The 13,750-nt window shown below is 38.4% G+C and overlaps 1 protein-coding gene across 8 annotated transcripts in view; it reads right to left on the bottom strand.

The window, feature by feature from the left end:
• Positions 1-2,832: 2,832 nt before the first annotated feature.
• PTPRC (protein tyrosine phosphatase receptor type C) overlaps positions 2,833-13,750 on the bottom strand; it is a 155,083-nt gene continuing 144,165 nt past the window's right edge. For all 8 annotated transcript variants that reach the window (XM_073356764.2, XM_073356763.1, XM_073356768.1 and 5 more), the window contains 10 exons: positions 11,925-12,082; positions 11,362-11,497; positions 10,492-10,641; positions 9,233-9,323; positions 8,772-8,905; positions 7,448-7,582; positions 6,967-7,089; positions 6,243-6,421; positions 5,017-5,152; positions 2,833-4,155 (listed from right to left, as the gene is read on the bottom strand). In XM_073356764.2, coding sequence (XP_073212865.1) covers positions 3,874-4,155; positions 5,017-5,152; positions 6,243-6,421; positions 6,967-7,089; positions 7,448-7,582; positions 8,772-8,905; positions 9,233-9,323; positions 10,492-10,641; positions 11,362-11,497; positions 11,925-12,082 — 1,524 coding nt within the window. In that variant the 3' untranslated portion in view covers positions 2,833-3,873. The remainder of the gene's footprint in view (positions 4,156-5,016; positions 5,153-6,242; positions 6,422-6,966; positions 7,090-7,447; positions 7,583-8,771; positions 8,906-9,232; positions 9,324-10,491; positions 10,642-11,361; positions 11,498-11,924; positions 12,083-13,750) is intronic.

Here is a 13,750-nt window from a genome sequence, read left to right as displayed (position 1 = left end):
CACCTCATCCCTCTCAGATTTTGGAAGGCACTTCAGATTCTTCAACCTTGGGTCCAGTGCTGTAGCTATCTTTAGAAATCTCACATTGGTACCTTCTTTGCATTTTGTCAAATCTGCAGTGAAAGTGTTCTTAAAACAAACATGTGTTGGGTCATCATCCGAGACTGCAATAACATGAAATATGTGGCAGAATGTGGGTAAAACAGAGCAGGAGACATACAATTCTTCCCCCAAGGAGTTCAGTCACAAATTTAATGAACATATTATTTTTTTAATGTGTGTCATCAGCATGGAAGCATCTCCTCTGGAATGGTGGCCGAAGCATGAAGTGGCATAAGAATGGTTAGCATACCTGCATGTATACCTTGCAATGCCGGCTACAAAAATGCCATGCGAACGCCTGTTCTCCCTTTCAGATGACATTGTAAATAAAAAGCCAGCAGCATTGTCTCCCATAAATGTAAACAAACTTGTTTGTCTTCGTGACTGGCTGAACAAGTAGTAGGACTGGATGGCATTGTAGGCTCTAAAGTTTTACATTGTTTTGTTTTTGAGTGAAGTTACATAACAAAAAAAATCTACGTTTGTAAATTGCATTTTCACAATAAAGAGATTGCACTACTGTACTTGTATGAGGTGAACTGAATACTAGTCCTTTTGTTTATCATTTTTACAGTGCAAATATTTGTAATAAAAATAATAATATAAAGTGAGCAGTGTACACTTTGTATTCTGTGTTGTAATTGAAATCAATATATTTGAAAATGTAGAAAAACATCCAAAAATATTTAATAAATTTCAATTGGTATTCTATTGTTTAACAGTGTGATTAAAACTGTGATTAATCATGATTAATTTTTTACTCCTGATTAATTTTGAGTTAATTGCATGAGTTAACAGTGATTAATCGACAGCCCCAATTAAAAGCTAAGGGCTCAGTTTCCTTCTGTGAATAGAAAGAACATTACTCCAAAAGTGGCTTACACTAGGCACCTGAGATGTTTAAATGTCATTCCATTACCCATTCGTTAGGATAGCAATGCGGGTGTGAATTAGACAAGATTTACCAGAGCTGTGGTTCTCTTTTTGCAAGTGTCTATACAAATCAGGTCACAGCCTGCCATGCACTTTTGCAATAAATACGTAAAAGGCAGGAGAGCACTAAATCACCTGCAGAAAGCAATTCAAGCAAAAAGTATCCTCCAGAATTTCTACAGTCCCCAGCCTTGTAGGAATTTGAAGAAACTTAGGGTCCAGATTTTCAGATGTTGCAAATTAATGGAGCTACACTGATTTACAGCAGAAGAACTTTTATCTCTAGGGCCCAGAGTCTCAAAAGGTATTTAAGCGCCTAACTTCCATTGATTTTAAGCGTTTAAATACCTTTTGAGGATCTGGGCCTAGGTGTCTACTGCCTGGGGAGATATTTGCAGTTCTTCCCATAGTTCTGACATTCTCTGTTTTGTGCATACATACAATATAACCGCATATCCCTCTTGGTGTTTTTAGGTGGATGACACCTTGGGAAACAACTAGAGGTTTGCTGAAGACCTAATCTTAGTGTGGGGGAGGAGGGAGACAAACTAAGAGTATTGCATGTTTCAGAGGTAGGCCAAGCACCCTGATTGCACCATAGGAAGGGGTCAGTTAACACAGGATCAGCCTGATCTGTACCCCATTCACTTATGGAGGATTCACATTTTCCAGAAAACTCTTCGAATTGTTGGTGGCCTTTGCCTCTGAAAATACAGGAGTAGGTTGGAGCTCTTCATCCCCAAAGCTGCCCTCTACATTTGCAACTCGGCTACATTGATCTTCTCAAAATATGCAAACAGGTTTGGTGTCCTAAGTTTGTTTTTTTTTGCTGATCTGGGCCAGGTTTGCCTTAGTCTCTCTGGCTATAGGTGCTCTTGTCTCCTGAAAGGATTCATAAACCAGCAAGGCTTTGGCTGGAAAGGAAGGAAAGTTCAACTTGCAGGCAAGGGAGGTCCCAACTGTTTGTGCATTCTTGCTGCTGTTTCTTCAAGTGAACTACTGAGCAGACGTTTACTTGTGTAGGCAGAGAACGAATGAAGCATCTGACCTAGGAAAACTGGAAAATTATGTTAACCCCTTTACACTTGCATTCTTTGGCTCTTAGGGGATCAATCACTTTTTTGGGCAGCTTTCAGATTCAGTGTTTTTTAATCAAGTATACACATAGCCTATGGCATGGTTCTCTACCTTGGAGCTGGTATGAATGTGTGGTCCAAATAATAGCACACTGGAATGGAAAGTTAGGAGTCCTAGCTCTGCCACACGTTGTATGACCTTGCATAAGTCATATTGTAACCCACACACCTTCTCGGTGTGGTGTTCTCTCCCATCTAGTGGCACTGAGACCACTTAGAAAAAGACATAAAATGAGTCTGCTCTACAGCCTTAGCTAACAGCCAGCCAGCTTTTAGCTCATGCGGTAAGAGACTCATGCACTAAGCTCCAGAGTTCCAAAGTTCGATCCTGCTGACCGGCGTCTGCCCGTGGACTGTGGGCATTACAATATTATGTCTGTATTCCTTATCCCCGTGTTACAGACGAGGAAGCTAATACTTACCTACCTTTGTAAAGTGTCTGATCTTTTCAGATGAAGCGAATAATACAAGAATTAAGCACTACCATTGGTTCTGCTGAAATCGGCAGATATGGGGAACTACAAAACCATATGCTGAGTGTAAATAAAAACCAACCAATCTGCAGTCTACAGAGAGCAGGTGCATTTCAAGTCCCTTCATTCTTTTACATATAAGTAACTTTACACAGAGTTTTACATATTTCAGAATAATTCCCACTATGCAATTTATTAATTGTCCTTTTTATTTGGCTTTAAAATATTAGGCTGAAATCCACTAAGGCAATAGTAAAATAATCCAAACTGTAACATACAAATCATCATATGATGAAACTACTAAATAAAATCAGCAATGTGCTAGTAGCATGTACTATTAGTAGCATAGTATTATGTAATGTTGAATATACATAACAGGTATGACACTTCTGCAGAAGCGCCATCTTTACATTAGAAAAAATAGCACAAGAAGCAGTTGTGGTAACACATGGGATCTCAAGTTGCCAAATGTCAATTCAATTAACTATCAGAGTTTCTCCAATCCGTCAATATTCCAAGTTCTGGACTTTCTTCTTCAGTCTCAAATATTGAAGCCTCAGATGGATTTATGTGGAGCAATGAGGACATCTTGAGGCCAGTTAGAAAAATGCAAAGCTTTCAGTCCTCCTAGATAGGTAAGGATGTGTGGAAACAGTTACTTAGTTGGTGTAAATCCCCATAGACTTCAATGGAGCTGTAAGATATGGCCCAGATATGGCTTTGCTGTTCTGCAAAGCAAGTACAACCCTAACTAAAGTCAATAGGAATTGAATTTCTGAAATTCAGGCCATATTCCTTACCCTCTAAGTCAATTAAAGATAGTAAGACAATAATTAGTCACAAGAAAACTCATATTTGCCATACTTCCAACTCTATATTTATGACTGTACATTATTAGAGATTCCAGTCCTGGCTACTTACTTTCTTATAACAAAAAATAAGATTGGAAAAAGGTAGCATGACTTTTCTTTCCACTCCTGAATACCAGACCATAATGAAAATCAGCATTTCAATATACAGATTTGTAAAAAGATCAAAAATAATTCAAATAATGTGAAAGGAATAAAATGCAAATCTACACAAAAATTAAATTTTCACAGTGCATTACATTATCCACAAATTTCAAGTATTCTTTCCATATCGTACCTCTGAAAAATTAACTCAAGATCAAATCTCTACTACTTATTCTGTTTAAGATGACTTTGTACATCCAAATTTCATATATTTTTCTATGCACTCTCAGTTAAAACTGGAGTCTTGGGTCCATTTGAAGAGCTTTCTGTTCCCTGAGTGCCATCTGCAGATTTGGAATCTTCACACGCTTCCATATTCATATTGGCTTCTGACTCCAGTGAGGTGATATCTATAGTAATCAAATTAGCTTCCTGATCTGTTTTTTCTACTTCATTGTCAATTTCAACTGTATCTTCCTGCTTGCTGTTTTTCTTTATTTGTCCATTCTGTGCAGGGTAGATGCTGCTAACAGTATCATACAGGAACTGGTATTGTTCCTAATTCAAAAAAGAAGGGATTAGTGTGGATGAAATGCCATGTGATTGAGCCAGGATGGCTGATTTTTTTTTTGTCTTAAGTGTTGACAATGTGAATCTTTCCATCTTACTGAAACATTCAGCGTAAGGTGGTCTCCATGGTTGCTGGCCCACAGGACGTTGAAGCACCTCCCTGCTATGCTCAATTCTGAGTCTATGGTGACACGGCACTGAGGGCATCCCTAATTCCTGGTAGATCAGGTACTAGGTCACTACTTATAATCACCTCATTCCCAAGGCAGTGTTGCAGAATCCATCCCTCTTGATTCACATGGCAAACTATCAAAAGTGTGTTTAAAAGAGAATCAAGCAGGTAGTGACTACTGTTCAGTTCTATAATAAACCACAGCAGAGTTAGCAAATCTAGATGATTTAGATGGATTGTCAGAGGGAAGAATGCATATTGCATGCAAGTAGGAAAGCAGCTCCTTCTGTGCACTCTTCAGAAAACAAGGAGGGCATTTTCTAACCTGCCTAAGGGAGTTAGGCATCCAACTCCCGTGGAATTCAGTGGAAGATGTGCTCCTAAATCCCTTAGGCAGCTGCCAAAGTTCCAGCCTAAAAAATTAATGGTTTACAAATAACATGTACTGTTGACCTTTTCAGCTTCAAGAAACTTATTATTACAGCTGAGGATAGGTTGCAGACTACTTCCTTCATATCACCAATAGCTAATTCACAACTGCTGATGAATAATTAGGGATAAGATAATGATAATACATGTTTCCTATGCAGAAACAATGCCAGGGGTTATTAGAACATTCATGACTAAAGATAAACAAATCTATTGTATTGTTTGGTTAACTCATAGGATTTACTTACAAAAGTGGGGACCATTCCTGGCCTCTCACGTCGAAGAGATTTCACTACTTGGAAGACATCTATCACATCTTCTGTTTCTGCACTTTCCAAGAGAGTCAACAAGGCGCAAAACACACCAGTTTGTTCAGATCCATCACTAGAAGATACACATTATTGGAATTCAAAAATCAGTACAATTTCTCACTAGCAGTTAGGTTTATTTTAAAGATTATTGTACTGACAACAGTCACAAAGATTCCTATCTCTGAAATATTTCTCATTGAAATGAGATTCTAGTAATCAAGAATACCGTTAGGATGCAAAGAGGACATCCAATTTTTACTGGGCTAGATTATACCTAGCCCTTATGTAGCCATTCAATTGGTGGGGGCGTGGGTGGGGGTGTGTGTGGAGGGAAGGCAGCCTCTCCTCCCTTTTTGTAGCTGGGTAAGAATCAACCAGATTTAGGTCCTGCCCTTGGGGACTACAGGGCTACTATCATGATGGTCTCCCAGTGGTGCATGACGTTTACCAGTGGGTAAGGAGTAAGTGTAGCCATAACTCTTCCTTTCCCATCCCACCCCCAATATGCTCTCAGTGGCCAGAATTGCTTATTCGTCTTACAAGATGCGTAAACTGCCCCCCGGGTGCAACACAGAGCCCTGAAGAGGCATTGTGCCACTGTATTGGTGCTTTACGTCACTCCCAACTCAGGCCACATAAGACTTGGACCATATTGATGTTAACAGCTAGCCATGTGCGAGGTATAATGGCCAGCAAAGGAACCGGATCCATATGTACTTCCCTATGCTAGGTTTGGTGAAATTTACACCTCCCTGAACAAGGCTGGCCTTTCCAGCTGGTGGGTGCAGCCTTACAATCCACTGTGAGCTTCACAAGGACCCCTGCCAACAAAATGTTGGAAGAATGTGCTGAGCTGACCTTTCTCTGGCCATGGCTTTGTACCAGCCAGCACATCTACTTTTTAGATAGTTCTTGCCTTCTGCCCTGACCCATGTCTCAATGGAGGGGAGGTTGTGGCCACTTTGCAATGTTGCATGATACACAGGGTGAATGTTCTGCCATGGGAGCCCTCTGCTGGGAGAAGCTGGCATACACTGTAGGGTGAATTTAGTCTCCAGGCTTTAGGAAAGCTTAGGATCAAAGGTAAGAATTATGAAACTGCTATTGCCAAGTATAACCAAACCGTAGAAATGCACTAAAATATCTGCAGCATCCAGACCCACCGGCAGTGAATGACAATTGGAACGCTCCGGCTGTATCTGCTGTCCTCAGTGACGCTTTTAGCTGCAAGTTTTTGTTTGAGGTTCAGAATCATGGTGACTAAATCTTTGGGGTTTTCAGGAAGGTCCAAGCCATTCCACCTGTGGTACTGGTACATATACACATTTCGAGTTTCTTTCCTCTGCAAAACAGAGATAAACATAGAGTAAATTCAAGGGATAACATAATAATCCACATTATATTTATTCCATGGGAATTAAAAAAAAATCCTGATAATCACTTAGGACGAGACTGACTTGAACTACCCCTCTGCAGGGTGATAACATTGTGGGTACTCAGGCCTTATGCACCCACTACCATCCATTTAGGAGGTAGATTGGGCCTGGGTGGAGACTTGACTAAATTACCTCACAGTGTGTCATAATTTGCCGTGGGACCAGGCCAGCAATAAATTACTGTCTACTGGAGACAAAGAGGAGCAAGGTGGGTCTCTATCCCTCATTTTACTTATGTCTGACTTTGTAATTCAATGGTGACTGTAAGTCCCATTTTAATGACTATTAAAACATTTAAAGCAAGAAACTAATAAAACATCAGCTATCGAAACACAAACAGGTTTGTTCTTGTCTTTTGGTTGTTCCTTATTTTGTTTGCCCTTTACAAAAGACTATGTTTAAAATAGAAAAACAAATGTAAAATTCCCATCTGTCATTTTTTATCTTTTACCTTCACATGTGTTACATCAAATGCGCGTATGGTGTAGCTAGAAGACAGGTTGACATCTTTCATTTCAACTTCTATGCCTTCGTATCTTTGTTTTCCTTCTTCCCAATATTGTGCACAGAGTTGCTAGAAATGAAGAAATTATAAATCAGTCCTTATTTTCATCATTGCTTTTGGTTTTCTTTCCAAATCAATTTAAAGGATGCATATATTCTATAAATATTCAGTTTCATTGTATTATAAAATACATCATTGATAAACTTTTACGGTGTAATCATAAATTCATTTCAGCACAATTTAAAAAATAAGGATGGAATAAATCCTATTAGAAAACAAAATAGTTGATAGGTTGAGACACTTTCTGACAGTCACATTTTTGGTTTGGAAATTAGAATTTCATTGCAATTTAGAGATTGGAATTCTGTTCTTTTCTCCTATAAAGAGTATTGTATCATATACTTTACTTCGAAGATGACAAACTAACCTGATCTCCTTCGTTCAGCTCTGTCAACATAACAATTACTTTGACTTTTCTTTGAAAGATCATTTGCCAGAAGTCATTGATTGTTTCTGGTAGTGGCCCTTGCGTTGCAATCATTTCTTTTGGACCCCAGTAGCCCTAAAAAAGACCATTTGAACATGTGATTTATTTTTACTAATTCATCTGAAAGGCAGTTTTCATGTGTAAAGAAGTATTTACCATCTAAAGGGACTTCGGTAGCCTACGTGAAATGAGTTAATGGTCTCAGTATAGTTTCTAGAGGACAAGTACCCATTTCAAAAAACCATCATCACAATTGGCAATAGTTCATAGTGTCACCAGAAAGGACAAAAATTGGTGGGCACATGACTGACCCTCCATAACTAGCAGTCCTTTATCCAGGACGAAGTTGAGACACATTTATACAGCCACATGGGAAAGCTCAGACTGCCAATATCTGAGGCAGAATGCATTTTGGGATTAAAAAGAAGGTTTCGCGCTCCATCGTTGGTATTAGAAACTGGATATTGAGTGACGTCTCTTGCAACATCACAGAGTTGCTAAGCAAGTTAATGCAGACTGACGTATCTATTAGTAAACAGATATTTACAATCAGTAGATATGCTAACTGTATTTTTGTCTACAGAGTTCAGACAAATCCCATTCATTGCATAATCTTATAATCAGTTATATCTGCTAGTGTCCAACAATGGCCCTCCAAAGATAGTATCTTTTAGATGTGAAAGTGACACTACAAGCTTGCTTTTCAGTGCTGGCCTCTGTTTTCACTAGGCCAAATTTGTATCCACAAAAAACTGTATAAAACTGACTGTAAGGGAAATTAATATATATAACTACCTACGTGTACCTGGAATTCACATAGGTGGAGTCTACTCATAGATGTGCTGGCAAAAATATAGGTGGCCCTGAAAAGCCTAGCTGAAAGTCAGGTTTTAAAAGAAACTATAAAAGATAATTATTTTACCATCACTCTGTTTATTGCAACATTTACTAGACTTAGGGCTATTATGAATGAAGTATTTAACTCTTTGAGGCTGCATAGATTAGGACAGCGTAAGGTAAGAGCTCTGTCTTTCTCCCAGGGGACAGCCAATATTACAAGATCTTTGTGATTCAGTCTATAAATGAACATCCAAATAAAGTGCCAGATCTTGATTGTCTTACTCACATAATTAGTACCATGCTAATGAAGTCAGTAGGACTACTGGAGAGAGTAAGATGAGCAGAAATTGGCACATAGCTATTATCAGGGACTATCAGCAGAAAGCATATTAGACACAAGAAGTTTTATCCTCTAAATACATACAGTTATGAATGATGCATTTATGTATCTGCTTGCGTCCTCACAATCACTATCCTCATCAGATGATTCCTCTGAATCATGTTCACTCTCTTTGCTTTTCTCCTCCTCATGTTTAATTGGTACTCTGTTAAAGTCATCTGGAAAAAAGTGTCACAACAATAGTTTGTATTGGCAGGAAGAAAGCAACCATCTCCCTTCTTAGTTTTGTTACAATGGAAAGGGAATGTAGAAAAAGTGCAGTGATTCAGCAGTTATGCAATGGCATAGAGGCAGCAGACATGCCACAATGGTTGTTTGGGAAAAAAATCAAGGACTCCTCACAGTTTATATTGTAACAAATCATTCACTTCCTAAATTTTCTAGGGTGGAGTACATATCAATACGGTAATTTACTGTCCTGTTTTATTCGAAAGCCTTCATACAATTAGAACAAACTGACTGCAGACATCATCACAAACACTTACATGGAATCATTTTGGAATTCCGGTTTTTACTTTTATTTTCCTGTCGATTGCCAGTGTTCTGTGACCGCCATCCCCTATACGATGGTAACCTCTAAGGAAAGAAAACATACAAGGTCACACCATGTGCTAAACAATGCTCTGCCAGCCTTATAAAATAGTGATACTCTCAGAGACCCATCTCCTCTCTTAATAGCTCAGTCCCTCACTGCTTCATTTCATTCCATGGAAGTGTCTGGACCACAGTTTATGAACCCTTGAACCTACCACATGCAGTACCACAAAAAACCATGCAGGTGGAAACAATTTTAAAAGATTGTGCTGCTGTATTTTATGAATAACGTTAACAAAAAGGGAATTAAACTGCTATTTCTTTAAGATATTTCACCACTTTAAAAGTTTTTCCAGGAATGCAAAGTTAATTTATTAAGCTAATTATGGTACTGCCAGAGTATATATGCCACAGAAAACACATCTGTTTAATGATCTACCAACTATGGTACCCACTCTTTGTGGTCGTCATAAGTAAACTGATTTTTTGTCAAATACATGGATCGTTAGTGGTAATTTGCACCTTCACATCCACATTGCCACAAAGACATTATTGCTACAAATAAATTGATAACCCTAGGTTCAATTATTTTAAAGCATTTTACATCTCTCTAAGATCTTGATCCTACAAGCTATTCTACTCAGGCAGTTGCTTGTTCTGCATCCATATGGAAAAGCTTTAATTTTATACACACTCCTGGTTCAGCCACAGGAAATTATATATTTGTTCATTATATTTTGTCTATAGTTTCTCATAAGGGAAAAGAAATAAAGTTATGGAACCCTAAGAGGAAGAACTGAAAAAAAGAAAAAGAATTACTATATGTTTTCAGTAAGATAAAAATAATTTTAAAATACAAAATATCAATTTACAATCAGAAAAACTGGAACAGGTAAAACTCAGTCTGAATACTCCATGGGGCCAGATTCTTGTAAAATGGCTTAGCTCAGCTGAAGACAATGTCACTATGCCCATTTAGACCAGATGAGTATCTAGCCCCATCCCTATTCCCCAGCAACCAAATACTGGATCTAATTCTGCCACCCTCACTTTGAGCAGTTCTTTAGTCTGTTGATTTCATTTAAAATCACCAATTTACTTGGCAGAATTTGGCTCTGAATTATTGGTTTATTTAAATGATTGCATGTCACTTTTTTGTTTAAAAGCAGAACAGAGAGTTGAATCAAACAGAATGCAGTATTATATTTACCTGGAATTCTGCTTCCAGCAGAGAGGGGTCACTGGGAGGATCTCTTTTCTTCAGATTATTAAGGTAGGTGTGCAGTTCAGAGACAGTGACCTCTGTTTCACCAAACTGATTGTATTCCACCAGTGCTTGATGGATCAGGATGTACTGTGTCTAGTGTTCCCCAATTTAAGGATGAGGTGGATTTCAAAAATTGAAAATAATAATTAGAAAGAAGAGATTTTTCAAATTGTTCTTACTATCTAAAACATATAATAATATTTATGTATTCTTATTACCATTGCTATATTAAACTGGCAATAGATTCAGCTATTACTATGTCAATTAAACACAGTTGGCTGTGTTAGTGCAACATTTAGTGCTTTTGATCAAAGGTGCCATATAAATCAAATGTAACATAGCTTAGGTTGTACAGCTAAGAATTTGGGGTGGGGTTTTCCAGAACACTCGCCTAAGTTAGGAGCTCAAGTCGCACCAGTCATTTTCAATGGAACTTGTGCTCCTAAGCACTTCTGAAAATCCCACACTAAAGAAAAAAAAAGTGAATCTGCGTAGTTAACCCTGCCCCAAAATGTTCATATTTGGGTGCCAAAAGATAATCGGCTCCTATATATTTTTGTCCCTTTTTTTTGGTTGCAATTCCAAATTTTAAAAAAATGGTTGAAATGTCAAAACTTGGGAAAATGCTGACCATCCATTTCTGCTTCATAGTTGGTTTTCCTCCCTCTGTTCTTTCATAGTTTTATATTTCCCTGGACAGCTGCACTGGAAAATCATGGCCATCTTCCTTTTACCTAGGGTTGAGCTAGCTGGGCCCAGCTTTTCCTGAGGGAGATTAATAAATGAAACAAAGCAGCGAGCTCTAAAACATACCTCTACTTGAACCATGAGGCATCGCTGTCGACGGAGCTTTACAACATAGCCATAAACATCCACTCTGCCTTCTACCTCTAACCCCTCCAGCATAGCGTCGATTGCAATATAGGTTCCAGTACGTCCAACACCAGCACTGACAAGTACAAAGTGATTGAGAGAGGAGGATGAATGCCAGTCATGTTCTGCAAGGTGACGCAAAGCAGTGCAAAGAGTGTGGCTTATAATAAATTAATCCACAATTCAAAAGTCTGGTCAACTTACATTTTAAATATCTTTTAAATAAATAAGGACAATATTTTCAAACTAAATAAGTGTCTGCTTTTTAAAAGTTTCAAGCATCCTCAGGTCCCATTGATCTGAAAAGGAGCGTAGGCTTTTATTACCTTTGAAAATCAGGCCTCTTATTTAGGACTGTAAGTATGGAATTGCATGCCTTATTTTAAAGCAACCAACTTTGAAAATTTTGGTCTAATCAACTATTGTTAACCTTCCCTGACTTGTTTTTCTGGGTAACTCTGGCTGGCATTTGTTTACTATTAGAGAGTTTCTGTAATATTTACCTGCAATGAATCACTACTGGGCCACTAAAAAAGTTGCTTAAAGCATTAACTCTGCGGCGTAATTTGAGGAGAAGATGAGGATCTTCAGGCACTCCATGGTCTGGCCAGCTAGTGAACTGAATGTGAGTCACATCTCTCCCAGGTGTCTTCTCCTTTCTCTGGACAGGGTGGGATTGTTTCATTAGTACCACATCAAAATCAAATGTAAATATACAAAGTATAGAATAAAGCAGAAAAATAGGTACAGTAGGCATCTAGTATTGCAACAGCGATTCCAGACACTGTACAGTCACATGTTCTTTCTAAGGTTTCAAAAGTTGGAACATGTTCCAATTTTAATAACAAAAAAAATTTGTTAAAATAAGACCTGTACATGTGGAACATGCCATAACTTGGAGAAAGAATATGACAATCCACTTTAAGGTTAAGTCCAATATTATCATCATAAGAATACTCTGTTTTGTGATTATGTGGACTGTACCACGTATTCTCCACTGCACTTGTAAATCATTTAGGAAGTCACCATACAGGTCTATGTGCTGCCAAGTGTATTTGTTGGTTATTTTGGTTATCTGTACTTTTAACTACCTGCCAAGGTCACACAGACCCACAGAGGAATGAAGGAAGTGTAAAAACAGCAACTCAGAATAGAAGTGGGGCTGTCAAACCTGTGACAATCACTGAGGTGGCTCATTATTTCTAAGTCACTGTATTCAATGCTTAAAGCATACCAGGTCCCTTAGGGTCACACACCCTGCTTTATTATGGTGTTGCCAGAACCAGGCAGGGAGAAGGAAAAATACATTTTGGCAGCTGGGGAACTATGACTGTGAATCCAAATAAGAAAAAAAATTACAATGGGGTGCACTTGGCCATTGACTACATGATGGAGATGAATCACAAGGCCTAAACAACAATATACATCTTGACTGTTTCCATTCTCTTGTTGTGAATGGAGAGTTGGGGATAGAGATCTAACAGAAGAACAATAAAACCTGAATGATTGTCTCTCAAGAAGCATTCTGCAGTCAGCAGAGTATACCATCATTGTGGCAGTCTGAATATACCATGGGACATGTTCTCACCTTGTGCTTAGTTAGATATTAACCTGAAGCCATGTGTGTTTAGGATGTAATATACTGAAATTGAATTATCTCACCCAGGCAAAGTGCTGGGATGAGACCACTGATTCATAACTGTATGCTAATCTTACACTCAAGCAATACTCTGCACTGTGACTAGCTGATGTTTGATTTAGATAATGACCATCTGCTTATTCCCCAATAACTATTCAGCAGGTGAATCTCCAAATAGGGTTGCCACTTTTGGTTGGCTGTATTCCTGGACGTGACATAATCTTGAATTCCTGGAGATTCCAGGACAATCCTGGAGGGCTGGCAACCCTAGGGCAACTGACTGAGAGCCCCAGGTAGCCAATCAGAGCATAGAGTTTGCAAAATTATTGTACAGTTGCTCCTACTAGATTACGAGCTTTAGTAATGTGGGTTTGGAAGTTTCATAAGGGTGTCTGAGTTGATGGTTCCCCCGCCATTCTTAGCCTACATAAAAATCAACTGATATTTTACAATACTTTGAATGATCAGCTGTGACAGCAGTCACAATGTATTTAATTTTAATTTTTTTGTTAATATGATCTTACAGACAAGCAAACAAGCACCAAACAAACTGATACATAAAAAAAAAAAATCACATTACTTCTGACCTGCAACACTCTAACTATTGTAATTTGGAGTCTCTCCTATACATGACGCCACAGAATTTTAACAACACTTAAATCTTAAGGTGCTGGGTATGGCCACCTTACT

Source organism: Lepidochelys kempii, chromosome 8 (assembly GCF_965140285.1).
Source record: "Lepidochelys kempii isolate rLepKem1 chromosome 8, rLepKem1.hap1, whole genome shotgun sequence".
Lineage (NCBI taxonomy): Eukaryota > Metazoa > Chordata > Testudines > Cheloniidae > Lepidochelys > Lepidochelys kempii.
This window is presented reverse-complemented; position numbering and strand designations above follow the sequence as displayed.